General features: G+C 55.7%; 1 protein-coding gene across 2 annotated transcripts in view; it reads right to left on the bottom strand.

The window, feature by feature from the left end:
- Positions 1-18,733, bottom strand: part of AP3D1 (adaptor related protein complex 3 subunit delta 1) — a 37,397-nt gene extending 18,664 nt beyond the window's left edge. The window contains exons 1-5 of one of the 2 annotated variants that reach the window (XM_034998606.1): positions 18,494-18,733; positions 4,965-5,060; positions 4,237-4,317; positions 3,119-3,199; positions 659-766 (exon numbers count right to left, since the gene is read on the bottom strand). In XM_034998606.1, the coding sequence (XP_034854497.1) occupies positions 659-766; positions 3,119-3,199; positions 4,237-4,317; positions 4,965-5,060; positions 18,494-18,589 (462 nt within the window). In that variant the 5' untranslated portion in view covers positions 18,590-18,733. Of the gene's footprint in view, positions 1-658; positions 767-3,118; positions 3,200-4,236; positions 4,318-4,964; positions 5,061-18,493 lie in introns of those variants that run through there. The other variant, XM_034998607.1, reaches the window with a different exon arrangement.
- Between the last annotated feature and the right edge of the window lie 2,415 nt (positions 18,734-21,148).

The raw sequence follows: 21,148 nt of genomic DNA, 5'->3' as shown, positions 1-21,148 counted from the left end.
ACAACAAACAGGCTGACCTATATGGAAAGAACTCTCCAGAGAGGAAAGCAGCCACCCTTCTGCTCTGCCCAGATAAAACCGATGGGAACGGCCTCCCAATCAGTTGGAGATTTGGGTGAACGACTGATGCCTCTGAGAACCAGGACTTGTAAGAGGACATCCGCATTTTAGAAAAATGCTCTGGACACCCTGGAGGTGAGCAGCAGCTGGGGTTTTTGCCCTTCAAACGGACTGAAGCACAGGAAGTCACTCCATGGCCGGAGAAAGACACGTGGCGTCAGGGATGGGGCAGGAGGGAGCAGGCTCACCGAGCACACTGCCTGCTGGGAACCAGTGAGGTGGGAGCTGGTGGGGCGCGCGCTGGATGGCACGGGCGCTCGCCCAGGCGCCACCCACCTCTGGCCCCAAGCAGGGCTATTGGAAAGGAGGTGAAGAAAGAACGTGAGGGTGACAACGGCCCGAGGCTGGGTCCCAAGGCAGGGGGCGGGGGGCGGGCACAGCAACTCAGTCTCCCGTCTCATCCGGGGGAACCCGGCCCGTTTCTGCACACCCGAGGGTTTTTGGTGTGACGTTTAACCTCGGTTTTCCAGGCCCCTTGGCAGACCAAGTCATGTCACAGAGCGAAGGCCAAGAGGCTTGGGCACACTCACAAACTCACCAGGGTCATGATGTCGTTGGCCAAGTCTCTGGCAAGATCTGGAGTAACAAAACAGGACAGGCCAGTCAGCGCAACGCCAGTGTCATACTGGCTGGGGCTGCTCAGGTCCTGCAAAGGAGGGCAAAGAGTGAGCAGGCAGGTGCCAACGGGCAGCACCGGCTCCTGGCTGGGGGTCTGGGCCTGGGCCTGCATGAGGGGCGCCAAGCAGCCGCCAGTTCCAGGGAGCATGGCCCGCAGTCCAGGCCCAGCCCAGTGTCCCAGCACTCAGGGGGCCGCATGCGTGAGAGCCCTGGGGGCCGCGTGCGTGAGAGCCCCGGGGCTGAGGGGCCAGCGCGGAAGCCAGGAACCTCCGCCGCTCCTGGGGTTTCTCCTCCACGACAGCCAGGATGGCTCCTCTGGGCCCCTCCTGGAGGCAGGCCAGCTCTGGCCCGACTTTCCTCTCTCAGGTGAGCAGGAAAACCGGCCATGAGAGCGGCACACGCCCGGCCCAGACCCCCGGTCACTCAGTGTGGCTCCCACTGAGACGGCCTCACCTCGACACCAGAAAAACGTGCGGATCACACGCTTGCTCTACAGAGACTGCCCTCTTTTTTTAAAAGATTTTATTTATTTATTTGACAGAGAGAGACACAGCGAAGAGAGGGAACACAAGCAGGGGGAGTGGGAGAGGGAGAAGCAGGCTTCCCGCCGAGCAGGGAGCCCGATGCGGGGCTCGATCCCAGGGCCCCGGGATCATGACCTAAGCCGAAGGCAGACGCTTAACGACTGAGCCACCCAGGCGCCCTGGGGAGACTTTCCTAAGGAACTCCCCAAACTTCATACAGCGTGGTAAAAACATACCAAGGCGCGTTTTAAGAGGTCACCTTCTGGACTGCAATAATAACCCAAAAACACCGACTCCTAAAACCCATTCCGGCCTGAGCTGACACAGTAAAACTGCATCGGACCCACGGTACAGAACCCGGGCCCTAGATGACCACTCCTAATTCAGCATGATTTACAAAGGGCCAGTGAAGGGCCACCACAGGGCTTTTCAGAAATGGAGGTCTGTGGAGAGGACAAGGGTCACCATTAAACAGGGAGAGCCCCACTCGAGGGGCTCCATGGGGAGTGGGGGACAGGGACGGTGTGCAGAAGTTGTTCCAGAAGTTGTGGGTTTATTTAAAATGACACACTCGCAGACTACAGACATTGGGGACGAGAATGGAGGAGAATGTTTTACGACAGAGCAGGCATATCCTCTGCTCCATTACGGGGACAGCTCACGCTCAGGCGGTCTCCCAGCAGAGCAGATCTAGGGGACCTGCCTCTGGCACGTCTCTGTGCAAAGCGGTGACCATCTAGGCCTAAACAGAGGTTGCTACAGAAGGGTGGGTAGGGAGTGTCCTGTGCCCAGCCGGCCGGCAGGAAAACCCAAGCTGGGCCAGAGCCCCTCCACCCTCCTCCTTCGGCTGCCCCCCCGTGACACACCCCCACGAGCTGCTCCCAGCTGAGCTTGCCCCTCACAGCCACGGGGCACCCAAGACGCCCGGTGCTGCCGCACAACCTGGCCCGCGGCTGGCTGCCTCAGAACCACAGGCTCCGTGCTCGGCCCAGCAGCCCGTCCTGTGCCAACGTGTACCCTGGCCAGTGCTATGCTGGAGTGCTGCAGGGTCTGCCCAGGAGCCCAGCCCAGGTTCCCAGGCCCCCCTGCGGGGGCAAGCACACCTCATGGGGTCTGGCCTGTACATCCAACCGTCGCCGAGCCTCTGATTCTCCCTGACACCCCCTCTTACTACTCCACAAAAGATGCTCAAAGCTCTAGGACCAAGGAAGAAATTTATTACTCAGGGATCTTCAAGACCATCTCCAAACACACATTATACATGACTAAGACATGCATGCAACGTGACTCAGAAGACCTGGTGGGCAGGGGTGCCTGGGGGGCGCAGTCGGTTAAGCATCCAACTCTTGGTTTTGGCTCAGGTCCTGATCTCAGGGTCATGAGATCGAGCCCCTAGTCGGGCTCTGTGCTCAGCACGGAGTCTGCTTGTCCCTCTCCCTCTGACCCAGTGGGCAGAAGGGCCCCCATGCGGAAGGGTGTGCACCTCAGCGAGCACTCCTGCCCGAGGGAGAAGGGCATGAGAGGAGGACAGCGGCCGGGAGCCAGCCTTCCAACACGCACAGGCACCAGTGAGGGAAGATGGAAGTCTGGCAACACTGTGGCCTCACCCGCGGCCCGAGAGCAGACAGACCCGCTACACCACCTCTGGGTGTCTTCGGACAATAGCGTGGCCGTGTTTGGAAGCCACGGGCTTACGACGGGGTCACAACAGCGAGAGCTTGCTGACCTCAGCGCTTTCTAGTCACCGCTCGCTCGGAGCACCAGAGAGGCTGACACGGAGAACATGGTGGGGACGGGGGACAGGAGGGCACCCGGTGAGGGCCCATGACAGCCACGGGTGCAGGAGGGCCGCCTACCTTGCGGATCTGGTTCGTTGTCAGCATGATGACGTCGGTCCCCTCGTGAAAGCACTGGGAAGCAGCAAGGTAGCCGATCCGCTGTGAGTCAGACATGAGGGCATCAGACACGAGACAAGGGAGCCCCCAGGCCAGGGAGCGACAGCCTGCGGCCAGCCTCGGGGCCTCCAGAAGTCATTCGAGGAGGAGGAGGAGGAACCGGCCGCAGAGCTCCGAGGATGCAGGCTTTGAAACATAAAGTTCTCGTAAGGTCGGCCACACCACCCGGTCCTCTGCGAGCACGTGTCCTGACCACCTCCTTGGCAGCCCGGAACTGCCTTTGTGACAGGGTATGGAAGCCAGCCCACGCACTAGCTCTCCTTAGCTCTCAGATCTCCCTGCCAGGCTGACGCAGACGCCTCCGTCACTCTTGCACGTGATGCTTTCATGCCCAGACCTAGCACCTCCTGCATGCTGCTTCAGCGAGGGGCCCGCGGGCAGGACGACCGTGTCCATCAGAGGGGAGCCCAAGACTGACCCAGCCAGTGACCCACAGGCGGGTGCTGGGGCCCAGGGACCTGGAGATGGTCTCGCCGCCCTGCTGGCGCGCGTTCCCGTCGGAACCTACCCCAGCCCCGGAGAACTACGCAAGGCCCTCCGGCAGGTCATGGGTGTTGACAATCACTCTGCAGAGTATTTACTAAAGTGGGAGCCACGCTCACGTTACGATACCAAGTAAGGAGGTAGGCCCCAGACCACTCTCAGGCAGGGCCTCCGTGAGGTGCAGGAAAACGCTCAGAAACACTATGAGGCCCTGGGGCTGGGGGCACATGGGGACCTCCGAGTACGACGGTCAGTGCTTGCTCGTTTTGGGGGAAAGAATTACAAGTTTGTTTTAACTAGTATTACAAAATGTACAACCAACCCTATGAACCCATTTCACAGACATCCCTTAAAGTTGAAAGACAAACACCATGCAGGTTACAGTTAATAAAGAAGATGACGAACGCCAAGGTGGCATCTAAGGGCCAAGGCTCACGTCCCACACTCTGTTTTTGCAGAGCGCGGCCTCCCACCAGGGCATGCCCTCCACCCGTGAGCAGGAGGTTCGGGTCAAACGGCAAGCTCCTCCACCTCACCTTGAACGTGAACTTGGAGGCGCTCATCACTTCTATGATGTTGAAGGCAGCCCAGCTGATGTCATAGCCCAACATCTGTAACTGTTGGAAAGACAGGCCCAGTGATTTCCACTCACACGCCAAGGCTTGAACCCCAACATTCAGCACTGTCTGAGCTGGTGGAGGAGCAAACACAGTGCACATGCCCAGTGGGGGGGCCTCGCCGAACACACACCCTGGAGGATTTTGTTTCTTCTGGCGCTAGTCCTTGCATTTAGAACCCCAGGGACGGGCTCATCACAAAGGCGGAGGGTAAGCGCCTGCAGCTGAAATGCCAGTGTCCACGAGCGCTGGTGCAGACTCCCCGCCAGTGAGAGTGAACCGGCTCCCCCTAAAAGCTCCAAGGTGACGGGATGCCCCCCGCAAGCCTTCCCCCTCCCTTCTGACCAGAGACGAGGCCAGACGAGGGGAGTCTGCCCCAGGCCAGGTGGGGTCCGCCGTGCCCTGGGCCATAGGATTATCACGACATGCCCCCCCCCCGCCCCAACTCTGAGAAATTAGTCCTGCGTGCCAAGGCCAGCACCTGGAGCTAATGTTGTTGATCCCTGTTTGGCAGGTGGGTAGAAATGGGCAGTGAGTGGACAGAGGAGGGATGGAGGGATGGCTAAGCAGCCTGACCGCAGCAGGGGTGTGGGAGGGGGCGGCCCTGTGAAGGGCTGTTGCCTGAGCAAACAGTCCTTGGTACTTACGTAGGTCAGCTTGCAGACTGCATTTGCTTTTACTGCAATGTTGTCCTGCTTCAGCTCTTGCTTGATTTCATCAATGCACTGAGAGATATATTTTGCCTGAAAGGAAAAAAAAAATGAAAAATTATAAGTGCCTGACTAAAACAGTTAAGAATAATTACTGCAGAAAGAAGCCAAACACCAAAGGCCACACAGTGTGATTCTGTTTACGTGAAACATCCAGAGCAGGCCCATCCACAGACACAGGAGGTGGGTTTGTGGGTGTCAGGGGCTGGGGCTTCTTCCTGGGGTGACAGAATGTTCTAAAACGGACCATGGTGCCGGCTGCACGACTCTGTGAATGCACGACTAACTAAAAACCACCAAACGGTACTCTTTAAATAGGTGAGTTGTACGGTACGTGAACATCTAATAAAGCTGTTATTTAAAAAGGCGATTTCAGGGGCGCCTGGGTCGCTATCAGTCGGGTGATAGTCTGATTCTTGATTGCGGCTCAGGTCATGAGATCGAGCCCCATGCTGAGCTCTGCGCTCAGCAGGGAGTCTGCTTGAGATTCTCGATTCTCCCTCTCCCTCACTACCCCCCCCACCAGCTTGCACATATGCTCTTCCTCACACTTTTTCTCTAAAATAAATAAGTCTTTATAAAAAAGCCATTTCAGTGTGGTAAGATGCCCAGGATTCCCTCACAGTTCTCCTGGAGAAGAAAGGAGGGTGAGAGGAGCAGGTGCCTCAACATCTATTTATTCGATTTTCCCAACTTGTGTGCATAGCTCATGTTTCTTTCTTTCTTTTTAAAGATTCTATTTTTAAGCAATCTCTACACCCAACATGACTGAAATCAGGGTCCCCAAGATCAAGAGTTGCATGCTCCTCTCAGCCAGCCAGGTACCCCTAGCTCATGTTTTCTACGTGGAAAAGTTCTAAAAGTTAAAAGAATTTCAACACAAAAAGTTAAGACATGGAAATCTTCCTGATTCTCTAGTGTAGCCTTTTAACAATTTGCTCCTGAGACTTGCACAAAGCTGGGAAGCAACCCCCAGGTCCCACCACCTGGTGTCCCTGCCCACCGTCCACCTCACGGGCCCCTCTGAGGATGACGCCCAGCTAGGTGCTCAACACCGAGCCCTCCCCATCCCCAGCCGCTCCTGGAAGCCGGTCTGGGTGTCTCTGTGGCTCCTGTGGGCTTCTCTCAAGGAGCAGTGTGTCAGGGCTCACGCACGCTGCAGAAAGGGGTCCCGGCCCCACCACATGCATACAGACCACCTGGTGTTTATCTAGTTGCTGGAGGACGGACATCTGCATCTTTCCCACTTCTCCACCCTTGTGAGTTGAGCTGCAGTGTTTGTGGGAACATATGTGTTAGGATTCCCTTGGGTTTCCTCTCGAATTCAGCATGTCTACCACTCAGACAGGTTTGACCTGAAGCAGTTCTGACACATGAGGACCAGAGCCACTGATGTGCCTTCTGGGAGCAGCGAGGCACAAGGCTCCCATCACCCCTGCCCCAGAGACACACAGCCCCAAAGAGAACCCATGAGGTGAGTGGCCACTGCAGGGCTCGCAATGAGTTTGTCCAGCCAATGCCCCAGCCCCACACATGCCCAGCACTTCACAAAGCACAAGGAGCCTCCTGTCTGTCATCTGACCAATACCAACAACCGCTAGAACATCCCCAGCCGTCCACCAGGTGGCAAGATTCGATGGTTGGCCCCTGCGGCGCCATCCCAGGAGTGACCGCTTCCCAAGAGACCCGGATGGCAGGCACAGACGGCAGACTCCTGCTCTGAGTGCCCTGTACCCTGACCTCACACGCTCCGGTCACGTCCCCCCAGACCACAGCCCGTTCTGGCCTGAAACGCAGGCTCACGGGGAAAGGAGCTCTTCGAGCCATCTCTCCGCCACAGATGTTTTATGAATATTTGATGATTCGGAGCCATGGAGCAAGCGTCACTATAGCTTTCTGACAGGCTTTGAATTACTGAATCCCACTCGGGGAGCTGCAGTCCCGCCTGGCGCACAGACGGCCCCTCCCGCGTCCCTGATCACGACTGTGAACAACAAAAGGGAGAGAACAAAAAGATGGTCACAGGTGTTGGAGAAACCGGCCGTCACACACAGAGGACGGGGCTGGGAGATGGCGCAGCGCCGTGGGAGACAGCCCGGCAGCTCCCGAAAGGGCAAACACAGAGTCCCGCTCCTGGGTGTACACCCGCGAACACCAAAAACAGGGATTCAAACAAAACCACCCCCTGAACGTGCAGAGTAGCGTGGCTTGCGACAGCCCCAGAGAAGAAACTCAAATGTTCTGCTGCTGCTGGATCAATACAATGCGGTCTACCTGCACACAACCCTCTTCCAGACAGTCTAGGGCCTCCCCACCCAGCTTTCAGGAGGAGCACACACAGCCCACGGCTGCTGGTGTCCAAGGGGCTCCCATCGGACCAAGCCTCCCACAAAGACAGTCTGAAAACGGTGGGAGGCACTAGAGAACAAACACAAAGGCACTGGGCCTCACGCTGATCCTGGCTTTTATCTCCAGCACCGGGTCGCCGCGGCCTTCAAGAATCAGAAAGCAGAGACTAGGGTTGACACAGCGGCTGCCAAGCGAGGAAGGAAATCCCAGACAGAGGGGGGTGGGGGATGCCCACACTCCGCACACAAACCCAGCCCAAAGCCTGGCTGACCCGGAGCCAGGAACGCACGATGCACGGTTCACTCCACACAGCCGGATAAAGCTAGAAGTGAGCACATTTCACCTGCCTCCTGCCCATGACAAGGGAGGCAGAGCTGGAGTTCCAGCCCAGACAAGCTAACTGCCCCCAAACAATACTTCCCACAGAACAGAACAGAATCTAGGGCCTCTACAACAGACCAGTCACAACATTCAGGATATGATCCGAAGTTCTTCAAAATAAGAAACAGGAAAACACTACCTAGACTCAAGAAAAAAAGACAATCATGGTGCACTGGCCCTGAGCTAGCCCCAATGATGGAATTAACACCCAAAGATTTCAGCTTCACAACTGTAACCATGATCTCACGGACCAGAAAAAAAAAATGCCCATAAAGAATAAAAAGAGGGGAAATCTCAGCAGAGAAAGTCAAGTGATATAAAACAAGCAAATGGAAAGTCTAGAATTGAAAAACAATTTCTGAAATAAAAGAGTCACTGAATGGGCTGAAGAGCAAACTGGAGATGAGAGAGAAAGTCAGCAAATTTGAAGATGGAACAATAGAAACCAGCCAGTCAGAAGGACAGAAAAGTTTGAGAAAAGATGAGCTGAGCCTCAGAGTCTGTGGAACACCATCACAAGGTGTAACATATGTGTAACTGGTGTCCCAGAAAGGTAAGGGTGGGACAGAGAATATATTTGAAAAACAAATGGCTACAGCATCCCCAAATTTGGTGAAAGACATAAATTTACAGGTTCAAGAAGCTCAGCACCCAGGAACAGAAAACGAAAATAAAACCACACCCAGACAAATCAAAGTCAAACTGCCAAAAATTGAAAATTAGGAGAAAATCTTTTTTTTTTTTTAAGTTAATTTATTTACATAATCTCTACCCCAGTGCGGGGCTCGAACTCATGGCCCCGAGAGCAAGAGTCACATGCTCTTCCGACGGAGCCAGCCAGGCGCCCTGGGAGAAAATCCTGAAAGCAGCCAGAGGAAAAGGACGTGCTACATACAGGGGAGAAAGGATCCACGCTGTCGTCAGAAACCATGGAGGCCGCGTGATGGTGGGGAAACTGCTGACCTGAGTTCTCTACCAAAGACAACATCCCCCAGGGAATAAAGGTGGACACACGGAGCCCGGTGACATCCATCCCTGCACCTCAGGGCACTCACTGGGGAGGACAGATGAGCCTCACAGAAGCGGGGCTGACTTTCAGGAAGGTCCTGCGTGAACATTAGTTTTTAGGTGGAAAAGAGGCGCACGGCTCGTGGCTCCTGCAGACAGGAAAAGGGGACTCATAAGGACAGAGAAGAATCTGTCTCCTGCTCACTCAGGAGGACTTAAATATTACCTTACGCAGAGTCATGGGAAGGTAAAGGAAGGAAAGTGCAACACAGACATGACATTCATCTCTCATCCACATACAACACTGCTAACAAAAAAGCAGAGTACCTATTCTCCTTTTACAACAAGAAAACAAAATTGGTCAGGGCATGCAGACATGATCTAGATCCAGAAAATTATAATAAAAATGTAAATTAGAAAGATTTTAAAGTCTAAGGTATAAGTGACTACAAAGCATTGAGATTTATTTATTTTTTAAATTTTATTTATTTATTTAACAGAGAGAGACACAGCGAGAGAGGAAACACAAGCAGGGGGAGTGGGAGAGGGAGAAGCAGTCTTCCCGCTGAGCCAGGAGCCCGACACGGGGCTCGATCCCAGGACCCTGGGATCATGACCCGAGCCGAAGGCAGATGCTCAACGACTGAGCCACCCAGGCATCCCGCACTGACATTTATTTATTTATTTGTTTTAAATAGACTCCGTGCCCAGCGTGGAGCCCAACGTGGGGCTTGAACCCACAAGTCCCTGATGAGATCAAGACCTGGGCAGAGATCAAGAATTGGATGTTTAACAGACTGAGCCACCCAGGAGCCCTGACACGAAGGGAAGGGAAGGGAAAAGAAAAGGCGGGGGGGGGGGGGCGCCTGGGTGGCTCAGTCAGTTGGGCATCTGCCTTCGGCTCAGGTCACAATCCCACGGTCCTGGGTTGGAGCCCCATAGTGGGCTCCTTACTCAGCAGGGAGCCTGCTTTTTCCTTTGCCCCCCACCCCGTGTTCTTTCTTGCTCTCTGATAAATAAAATCTTAAAAAAAGAAAGAAAGTGAGAGGTACAAGCATGACTCAATTTCTCAAATACCTCAGCCTGTTCTGTGCAAATTCACACTTCAGCACAGAGCAAACCAAGGAATGGAATGCATGCCCTTTCCACATCATCTTCTTTATTAGAGAATTTAACTTAAAACAAAGGACACAAACTTCCCTTACACAGGAACTCCTCAGGTCTAATACGAAATAACCATTTCGACCCTGGCCACTTTGCAGAGTTCTCTGAAGCACTTTATTTAAATCTAACAATCAAAAGTCAAACAAAAACCCACAACAGATTCCTAGGCCCTCCCTGGACTAGTGATGTCAGGATCTCCAGGGTGAGGCCCAGAGTGGGTTTCGCAAAGCCCCGCAGTTGGTTCTGAGGAGCACAGCTCCATCCAAGGCTGGACCCTGGACTTGTTTTTAAGAGCAATTTTAGGTTCAGAGCAAAACGGAGTGGAAGGTGGAGTCCCCCCAGACCCCCCTCTCTGTAAATGCACAGCCTCCCCCATGACCAGCATCCCCGCCAGAGCCCGATGTTTGTGACAGCTGACGGACCAACACTGGGACATTATGAACGACAGGCCTCAGGGGACACCAGGGCTCACTGTCAGTGCCGCGCACCCTGTGGGTTTGGACGAATGTCACGGGCAGCGATCCACCATCACAGCGTGGCACAGAGCAGTTCCTGGCCCTGCCGACCCTCCGTGCTCCACCCAATCACCCTCCCCCACCCCGGCCACCGCAGATCCTCGTTCCGCCTCCGCGGTTCTGCGGTTTCCAGAACGTCCTAGACCCGGAACCACACGGTGTGCGGCCTTCTCAGCCCGGCTGCTCTCACCAGGGACGTGCCGCTGAGGCTCCTCCGTGTCTCTGCCTGGCTCGATGGCTCATGTTCAGGGCTGGATGGACCAGCCCACCTACCTGCTCACCCGTTGAAGGGCATCTCACTTGCTTCATCCCTTGACATTTTCGAGAGGTTCTCTGGACTGTCCCAAACAGGCCAGTTCTGTCACCGCCCACAGTTGGCTGTGGGCCCCACCGGCTCCCCAGCTCAGGGACTTGGGAGCCCACGCCACTCACTTCATGAGCATGTGCCCCAGGAGTCCTGTGACCTCCGGGCCCCTTAGGTGGTGGAGACCACCAGAGCCTAGTGTGCATGGAAAGTCCTAGTGAGAAATCTAATTAAATCAGTGTTCCAAGCCTTTCAAATTTCTCAGATCAGAAAATTTTCAAGTCATCACAACGGGACAGGGTGGGGACAATTTTGTCCACCTTCGGACAACAACCTGGTTACGGTCTGCCATCAGCATCACTTCAATACATTTTAACCCAAAAATGTAGGAACGTCAGTGAGGAAATGAAAAGATGTCCTCCTGACTATATTCAAGCGTAAGCACAGCGGAGGCTGCTGTCCTCGTTTTCACTTGGCCGTGGCTGGGCTCCTCTACGACCGAGCAAGTCTCGGCGACCCTGGACAAGCACAGACCCAAAGGCCCTACGCCAACACACACAGCCACTACAGTTCCAGCAACTGAAGAGAGGGAGGCTGGAGCAACACAGCAGCCAGAGAGCCCTACCCCCGCCCTGCCCCTCTCCCCAACTCAGCCCCCAGACCCTGTACACAGTCAGTCGTGACTTTCCTATCACCCTCCCGGCCCACGTCACCCTCGGCCCAAGGGGTGGCAAGGCCCACCTAGGGGGCGGGAACACCATTCAAAAGCCTTTGGTGCAGGGGCGCCGGGGTGGCTTAGTCCGTTAAGTGTTGACTCATGGTTTCCACTCATGATCTCAGGGTCACGGGATGGAGCCCTGAGTCGGGCTCTGTGCTCAGTGGGGAGTCTGCTTGAGATTCTCTCTCTCCCTCTGCTCCTTCCCGTGCTCAGGCGCCCCCCCCAAAATACATAAATAAAATCTTTTTTAAAATAATAAACAAAAGCCTTTGCTGCAAATACATAAAAACAGAAGCAGAGGGTCGCCTGGGTGGCTCAGACAGTTAAGCGGCTGCCTTCGGCTCAGGTCATGATCCTGGAGTCCCTGGATCGAGTCCCGCATCGGGCTCCCTGCTCAGCAGGGAGTCTGCTTCTCCCTCTGACCCTATCCCCTCTCATGTGTTCTCTCTCATTCTCTCTCTCTCAAAATAAATAAATAAAATCTTTAAAAAAAAGACCGTGTAGAGGAAAAACCACTGTGAATCATCCAGAATCCCCACGTTAGTCCACACGGGACCTGGACAGACCTGCTTCCAGTTTTGCAGACGCTCACAGGGCTTCTGCTGTGCCTGCTCTTCTGTGTCCTACAGCAGGAGCCCCTCCTCCCTGCAGCAGGTGCCACCCCCTCCCCCAGACCCGGCCGGACTGATGGAGCTGCCCAGACAGGTCAAAGGTCCAAGTCCTTCTGCTGAAAGAACATCTGTCCTGTGGACTCCAAGCAGAGGCAGGTGGTGACCCTACACACCAGGGTCCCACCGTAGGGGACAGTGGTCCCAGCACCCACCTGTGAGCCTGGGTGCTGCCTGCCTAACAAGGATAGGATCACAACATGTGGCCCAATTTGTGGCCCACGTAAGCAGCATTGGGGAAACCAAGATGGGAGGGATGGTGAGGCAGGGAGCGCCTGCCATCTCTGTGCCCTCCACAGTCCCCGGGCAAAGCAGGGGAGGGGTCCATGGCTTGGGGGTGGGGGAGGAAGCCCATAGGCAAGCCTCAGACCTCCTACCCTTCAACCTCCCACCCCCACTCCCTAACCAGCAGATCTCCTAGAGCAGAGGGGTGTGTGCGTGCGGGGGGGTGAGCGTGCCCCCAGGGGTGCTCCTGGCATCGAGTGCCCAGGGTGGCCCCCACAGTACTGAGGTAAGAGCTGGCTTCCAGCGTACCTAGGTCACCCTGCCCTCCTCCTACCACCGCTCCCGGGGGCTCCAAACTGTAGTGCACACCAGAACCACGTGGAGGCTGGTTCGAATGCAGACACAACCCCAACGCCAGCCTTGGTCCTCCCAGCCGCCCCACCCACAGCCTGGCTACACACCATGCCTCCGGCCTAGAGCAGGCCCTTTACAAAGCCCCTACAAATGGGCAGCCACACAAACAGGAAAAGCGACAAATGCCCCTAAGAGGCAATGTCACAAGGAATGCAAAGGGCCACACACTGAGGAAAGCACACCTAGCCATGTTCTCAGTCAGGGAAGTGAGAACTGCCGTCTGTCCTGCCCATTCCAGATGCACTCCTGAGCACTCACCGCCTGCTGCTGGGACCTGTGCGGGGAAAAGCGCTCCGGCAGGTGGGCAGCGCCCCCCAGCAGCTGGACAGCAATCCCACCCCAGAGAGTCGTTCATAAAAGGCCCCAGACTGGAAACCACCCAGATGTCCAGAACAGCCAAACAGGTAAATAAAGTGCTGCAGACAGAGCACCAGGAAGGAGCCGGACCCAGAGAATTATGTTTTAGGCAACAGTCTGCCAGACCGTGTAGAGACACAAATTTCAGTGATAAATTATAAGCAAAGCAAGGAAATTACGCTCAGAGAACTTAAACTAATTATATATATATATATTTTTAAAGATTTATTTACTAATTTATTTGTCAGAAAGAGAGAGAGAACAAGCAGGGGGAGTAGCAGGCAGAGGGAGGGGGAGAAGCAGGCTCCCCGCCGAGCAAGGAACCCGACGCAGGACTCGATCCCAGGGCCCTGGGATCATGACCTGAGCCGAAGGCAGACGCTTAACCACCTGAGCCACCCAGGCATCCCAAGCTAATTATATTAATTAAACTACATATGACAGGGACGCCTGGGTGGCTCAGTGGGTTAAGGCTCTGCCTTTGGCTCAGGTCCTGGGATCCAGTCCCGCATCGGCCTCCTCGCTCAGCGGGGAGGCTGCTTCTCCCTCTGCCTGCCACTCCCCCTGCTTGTGTGCGTGGCGCTCCCTCTCTCTGGCAGATAGATAAAAATTTCAAAAAATAAAATAAAATAAAATAAACTACATAACATCCTATGCACCACAACTTCACAATGAATAAGGATTAGGAAAGAAGCAAATCTAGAAAACGCTATGCATGTCTGTCTGGGACCAGTTTTCCTTGGCTCCCATGCCTGGGAGGGATGCCGGCAGGCTCAGCGCTCGGTCTCTCGAGACTGCCCCCCACCTCTGACCCCGGCCCCCAGCCCAGGAATGGCTGTCACCAGTGCTCTGACCCACCAGCTGTGAACTGCAGTTCACATGACCCCCTCCTCTCAGGTTCGATTAATATGCCAAAGCAGCTCAGAGATCTCGGGAGAGCACCTGTTCACCTTTAGCAGTTGAGTACAGAATAAAGGGCATGGCAGACAATATGATCAACAGCCAGATGAGGAAGTACACAGGGAGGCGTCCAGAACGGTCCCAAGCGTAGGGGCTCCCGCCCTTCTGGAGTTGCTTTGCACCCTGCCATCCTCCCAACACACGATCCTTTCGCCAAGACTCTCCCCCAACCCCGCAGTTTAGGGATGTGCCTGACAGATCATTAATTCCATCCCTAGCCCTCTCCCCTCCCCCAAAGATGGGGGTGGGGCTGAAAGTTCCAAGCTTCTAATCATGGTCTCTCTGGTGCCTCGCTCCCATCCAGGAGCCAGGTCATCTCATTAGAATGAAACACTTCTGTTGCCCAGGAAATGCCAACAGATCTAGGAGTTCAGGGTCAGGAACTGGGGGCAGAGAACAAATACGTAAACAAGGATGTTCCTAATACCTTTACTGTTTAGGAAATGACAAAGACTTTAGGAGCTCTGTGCCTAGAGCGAGGGACAAAGACCAAAATATGTATTTCTCAAATCACAATATCACAGGGTCCAACATCATGGTGACAATGTAGGAGACACAGGGTGCATGGATGAAGGGAAGAGCATTAGGGAATTTGGGGAGATTTTTATCAATGTGGGTCAGCGGTTCCCCTGGGCAATGTCTGGGGATGTCTGTGGTTATCACGATGAGATGCTCCTGGCAGCGAGTGGGTGGGGCCGGGGATGCTGCTCAGCTCCCACAGTGCCAGGGACAGACCCCACCCCCAAAATGATCCAGTCCTGAATGTCAGCAATGCCGAGGGGAGAGACCCTGATTTAGGGTAATGACCCGTGTTATTAAAGAAAAAAAATAACTCAGTTCAAATTTAGTATCGGATTCTCCTCAGAAGTTGTTAAAATAAAAGGAACCTCTCACAAACAGCCACAAAGCCCTGAGTGCCTGACCCAGGCCAGACATGACCTGCGCTTCAGTAACCGTCCCTGGAGCGGACTCCGGTCCCGCGTGCGCCTCCACGGCCTGACAGGCCCCACCACCAACCTCCTGGGTTGAGCCTCAGGAAACTGCGATTTTTGAGATCAGAAACAACAGAGTATCAGCAATTCCATACAGTTCAATCTTAATCCCAGATTACATGTCATTTCAAAATACTACTCTACGCAAACTGAATGAAGTTCTGAAACACCAGTTAAATGGGCTGGAAGTGTTTATACCCAAGCAAATCCAAGTGGACATTATTCAGATACTAGTAGATCCACTCAGGGCCCGTGCCTAAGGAAGTGAAGCCACTTAAATGCTGGGAAATAAACTAGGGCACATCCAGACCAGGGAGTGGGACATGTTAAAGATCCGTGGGAGGTCTTCATATGCTGTACCCTGGAAAGCAGTAAGGACCACTACACTAACCGGCCAGGTGCAGAACAGAATCTTTTCTAAGTAAAGTCTATGCCCAACATGAGGCCTGAACTCATAACCCCGAGATCAAGAGTCGCAGGCTCCACGGACTGAGCCGGCTGGGAACCCCAGGATGCAGAACAGAATCTTAACAGACACTCAGAATCGCCCACGATTTCTATGCACAGAAAAAACACTCAAAGCATATACTCCAAACTGACTTACAGGGAGGGAGCTTTTCCCTTTTTCTTTAATATAAACACCGAGCAGGGGCACCTGGGTGACTCAGTCAACTGCCTGCCTTCGACTCAGGTCATGATCCCAGGGTGCTGGGATGGAATCCAGCATCGGGCTCCCCACTGAGCGGGGGAGTCTGCTTCTCCCTCTCCCTTCACTCCACTCATGCTCTTTCTCACTCTCAAATAAATAATTAAAATCTTAAAAAAAAAGGTGGGGGGAACGCCTGGGTGGCTCAGTCAGTTGGGCATCTGCCTTCAGCTCCGGTCATGATCCCAGTGTCCTAGGATCGAGCCCCACGTAGGGCTCTCTGCTCGGAGGAAGCCTGCTTCTCCCTCTCCCTGCTGCTCCCCCTGCTTACACTCTTTCTGTGTCAAATAAATAAAATCTTAAAAAAAAAAATCTCTTAAAAAACAAACCACCCAACATATTTTTAAAACTATGGGTATGACTCTACAGCTTAAAAAGACTGAAAAAACAGCTTTCTCCCAAATATGAAGAGGACTCAGAAGAATAAATTTAGAAGTCATTTGGGTATTTCCCCCTGATCATATCCAAAGTTCAGAAGCAAGGAATTAGTAAGTGGAGTTCCCCCTACCTGTCAACATTGTTTGTGCTCTATCTTAAGGATACCTTAAGGATTAAAAATAAACTCAAGCACTCTAGAAACGTATGAATTAGACCAGTTTTTCAAACTTTTTGGACTCATTTTAAGAAATATGTTTCCACAGTAACCCAATATGCACGCATGCACGCAGCTGAAATAAGTTTCAATAACCAGCAGTTACTCTGCGTGCATGAGGGACTGGGATTTTCTAGTTTCTTCTTTAACATAACCCATTAAATTGAATTCACAACCCACTAAGGGGTTGCAGGCTGAGATTTGGAAGAGCCAAGCAGACAGCTTCGTGGGGTGGTCTGGTGCTCGCTCACAGAAGCCCACATTCCAGCACCGCTGTATCCTCAGAAGTGCACAGTGAGGTGGGGAGGTGGCTGTCACCCCCACCGTATAGGGGAGGCTCTCCCCATCTCACCCAGTCAAATAGGCCCAAGAGCCTGGACGCAGGTCTCCCACCATCACACAACACGAGTAAGTTCCTGTGAATCATGCTGCGTTTCCACGTGGCTTTCAAGGCCCCTTTGAGCCTATCTGTAGGATGCCACACAGAAGTTTTAAGCTAAAATCCACTATAAGCAGTACACCCTGAGGGCACTAGAGCTGCAGAAAACGCATGTCCTTGCTGGGGTGCAGTGGGTAGAAGGGAAGGGCCTACCGGAGCCAGAGTGGGGAACTAGAAGAGCAGCAAGTCATGTGCTGCGTGTGTAGGGGCGTAAGAACGTCTGGGGTCAGAACGGGGGCCTCAGTAACCAGCCTCCAGATCACCACGATCTTCTGGTGAGGAGGCCACGGCACCAAGACGTCGCGGCCTCTGAGAACCGCCCACAGGTCAAGGGCAGGACCCACACAGAACCCTGGCCGTGATGACTTCCGACAGCAGCCTCCTCCACCACCGACACGCCCGTTAAAAGGGCCCCAAGGGCGGAGATGGTGCCGGTGAGTCTCAGTGAGTCAGGTACGGCCGGGGCAACGGCCAGGGACAGTGGGCATCCCCCTGAACGCGAGCTGCCCTACCTGGAGTGGCCAGGGTCCCCCGGGAATCCCAGAACAGGCCGCTCACTAGCAGCCACTAACAGACGGAACCCTCAGGAGCTCAGCCAGGGCGCGCAAGAGCCCTGGGGGTGTGAACCTGGCCACTCTCGGTAAGCTCAGTCCCGCGCAACCGCCTGCTCCTTTCTCCAAGCCAAAGGCACTGGGGTCCAGGACTGAGACGCACAGCGTAACCACCACCGCCCCAGGCAGAACCCAGGCGCAGCGGGGGAGGAAGGAAGGAGGGGTGGAAACGACCTAAAATAACCCCACCACTTTGGGGAGGTCACGCCCATTCCGAAGACGCGCCCCGGCGCGGCAGGAACTCAGGCCCAGCGGACGGACCTGGGCTGCGGGTGCCCCCGACACATTCGCGGACTTCTCTGCACCTCGCAGCCGGCACGGCCGCTTCTCCCGCCGCCGTCGCGAGCAGGGCGGGGGAGCCCGGCGCCGGGGCCGGGGCCGGCTCCCCAGGGCGCCGCTCGCTCCCGACCCCTCGTGGGTGCGTGGGCCCCAGGAAGCCAGCGGCCCGACGGCCACTAGCTGTCCCCATTCCTCTCGGATCTAGGTCACGGGCTGGGGGGAGGGGCGGGGAAGGAAGCGGCGCCCGCGGTTACGACTCTGCTTCTGGAAAGCCCTCCCCTCGCCCTGCCTTCAGGGTTTCTAGCTGGACGCGGCTTCCGTGCTCGAATCCGGGCTCCCGCTGCCTGCCCCCTCCCTGGGAGGGGCGGCCCACCTTCCCGGGGACACGGGCCCCAGGCGGCGGCCTGGACGCGCCCTAGCGGGGCGGCCCACGGAGAGCGAAGTCCCCCGCGCAGGAGTGCAGAGCTCCGGACAGGTCTCCTCCGCGGACACCGGCGGGACGGAGGCGGGCGGGGAAGCGGAAGCCTCGGGGGCCCCCGGGTGATCGACACACACGGGGGGCTCGGGGGCCCCCAGGTGATCGACACACACGGGGGGCGAGGGGGGCAAGGCGGGCTCGGGTCCCGGGGGCGAGGCGGGCTCAGCGTACCGGGGGTACCCTGAGGCTCGGGCAGAAGGTGGGCGGGGGTGGCTCGAGCCGGGGGCGGGGCTTCGGGGCCGCGCCGGAGGCCGGAGTCGGGCGCAGGGCGGTCCCGGGGCCGAGGTCGGGCAGAGCCGGGCTCACCTCGTCCTCTTTGTGGTTGCGGATGCCGCGCACCAGGTCCTGCAGGTTCTTGTCGAACATGCGGTCGATGCTGCCCTTGACCATCTTGAGGGCCATCGCGGCGGCCGCCGCCGGGCTCGAGCCCCGAGAGGCCCGCGGCGGGGCAGCGAGCGGGGGCCCGGGGGCCGCGCCTGCCGCGCGCGGAGCGCTGCGCCGCCGGCTGCCGCGGCGGGGCGTGCTCCCAGGCCAGGTCGGCGGCTGTCCGCGGGGCGGCGGCGGCTGCGACCTGCCCCGCAGGCCGCGCTCGCACTCCCGCTCCGCTCAGGCTCCGCGCCGCGCCGCTCGCAAATGGCGGACAAGATGGCGGCGGGTCAGCTGACGACGCGCGCTCCGGCTCGGCGGCCCGCCCCGGAAGCCCCGCCTCCCGGGGAAGCCCCGCCCCGCCCCCTCCGGGCCCCCGCGTTTCCCTGGCGACGCCGGCCGCCCAATGGAAACGCGGACAACGCCCTCGCCGTCCGCTCAGCCGCGCCCCTCGGCGCGGGGCTTTCCCCTCTCACTGGCCAGGACCTCCATGACTCCACCCACTTCCTCACTTCGGGTCCCAGCCACGCCCCCGGGGGCGGGCCTTCCCTGCCCCGCCCCTAACGAAGTGACAGCTGTGGGTGGGGTCTGCTGTGGGCGGGGCTCCCACGTGGAGCTTCTCAGGCGAGTTCCTGGGGAGGAATCCCGCTCCGCCTTTTCCGAGTCGCCACGCTGACACTGCTCGGGAGTTTCCACCGCGGGCGCTGCGGTGAGCGGATGCGGGGTCCCCTGCGGGCCTCACACACAAAACCCTGGGATACGGGCAGGACAGGAATTAGCATGCCCACATGGAGGAACGGAGGCCCGGAGCTGGAACTGCGGCGCGGTCTCCATTCCACAGACGGCAGTGGGGGCCTGCTGGGCGCCAGGCACGTCGGGGCGCGGGCTGCAGGCAGTGGGGGACGCGTGGCGCCCTCCGCGGGCACCGCCGCGAGAGGGAAGACGCAACCGCAACCGGGATGAGCTGGAGGCGGTATGCACGTCTGAGCGAGGACTGCCATCCGCGATGAAGTCGAGCAGAAGAAGGCAGAACCAAACGGAACTTCCAGCAAATCGTGGAGAGAAGACCAACCCGGTTCAAGCCCGGCAAAAGGCGAGCATGCACTTCACAAAGAAAACACCCCACTTTGTTTTTTTAAAGTAAACTCTACCCCCAATGTGGGACACGAACTCGTGAGCCCAAGGTCAAAATTCGCATGCTCAGGGGCGCCTGGGTGGCTCAGTCGTTAAGCGTCTGCCTTCGGCTCGGGTCAGGGTCCCAGGGTCCTGGGATCGAGCCCTGCATCGGGCTCCCTGCTCCGCGGGAGGCCTGCTTCTCCCTCTCTCACTCCCCCTGCTTGTGTTCCCTCTCTCTCTGTCAAATAAATTTTAAAAATCTTTAAAAAAAAATCGCATGCATGCTCTACCGACTGAGCCAGTCAGACATTCCTGGCTGCATTCTTTCTTTCTCTCTCTCTCTCTGACAAATAAATAAATAAAACAGTGAGACACAGCCAGAGAGGGAACACAAGCAGGGGGAGTGGGAGAGGGAGAAGCAGGCTTCCCGCCGAGCAGGAGCAGGTGCCCCTAAATAAAATCTTTTTTAAGAAAGGATTAGGTGACTCATTATAGGTTACAGAACTGTACGGAGGAGAGCTGGAGACTGGATGGGTAAGGTCTGGCATATCCATGCAATAGATCCCTGACCAGCTGATAAAAAGACTGTAGTGGGTAACTGCTGTGGGAATTGTCCTCCCACCCTAAACAGCTGGAGAACTGGACAAAACCTATGAAACAATGGGCTTCAGACAGCTTACGATAGGCAGTGCAGGACTACGACCCCTGAGAGAAGGGAAAAAAACAAGAGGAGCTCTACCGTTGCTCCTGGACTCTGCCTGTAGGTGAGATCCAGGCTGTGGTTGGGGGGGGGGGGGACCGCAAACACAACACAATGGTTTCACAAAGTGAGGAGACAAAGATGGGAGATGAGTGAGGTCAGGGTGGCTAGAATTCTCAGGGCAATGTACCAGACAGCAGGGAATTGTCTTGAGAAAAAGCTCATAAATTTTCACAGGGGCCCACACGAGTCTTTGGAGGACTATCACTGCACATGGTGAAGCTTCACCAGGTCAGGCAAAAAACAATGGCTGAGAAACAGGGGGAATACAAATAAACTTCTAGTCCAAAAAAGTACGGTGTGAAAAATGCTTACTGCATGGAGTTAGCAATAGAGTAGACATTGGGGAAGAAATGATTAGTGAAGTTAAAGATTTTAAAATAAAAACTATCTAAAATGAGGGGAGCCTGGGTGGCTCAGTCGTTAAGCGTCTGCCTTCGGCTCAGGTCATGATCCCAGGGTCCTGGGATCGAGCCCCGTCAAATCTTTAAAAAGAAACAAACAAACAAACAAAAAAAACCTATCTAAAATGAAACACATGGAGGACAAAAATGCTTTCAAGATGAACAGAACCTCAGTGATCTGCAAGATAATATCAGGTAATCTAACATACATATAATTGGAGTCCTAGAAAAGAAGGAAAAAAGCACACCCAGGCACATTATAATTAAAGTATCAGAGGAGTGCCTGGCTGGCTTAGGCAGGGGAGTGAGTGACTC

Source organism: Mirounga leonina, unplaced genomic scaffold (assembly GCF_011800145.1).
Source record: "Mirounga leonina isolate KUSES-001 unplaced genomic scaffold, KU_Mleo_1.0 Mir_94, whole genome shotgun sequence".
NCBI lineage: Eukaryota > Metazoa > Chordata > Mammalia > Carnivora > Phocidae > Mirounga > Mirounga leonina.
The sequence above is the reverse complement of the archived record's forward strand: the minus strand, read 5'-3'. Positions and strand labels throughout refer to the sequence as shown.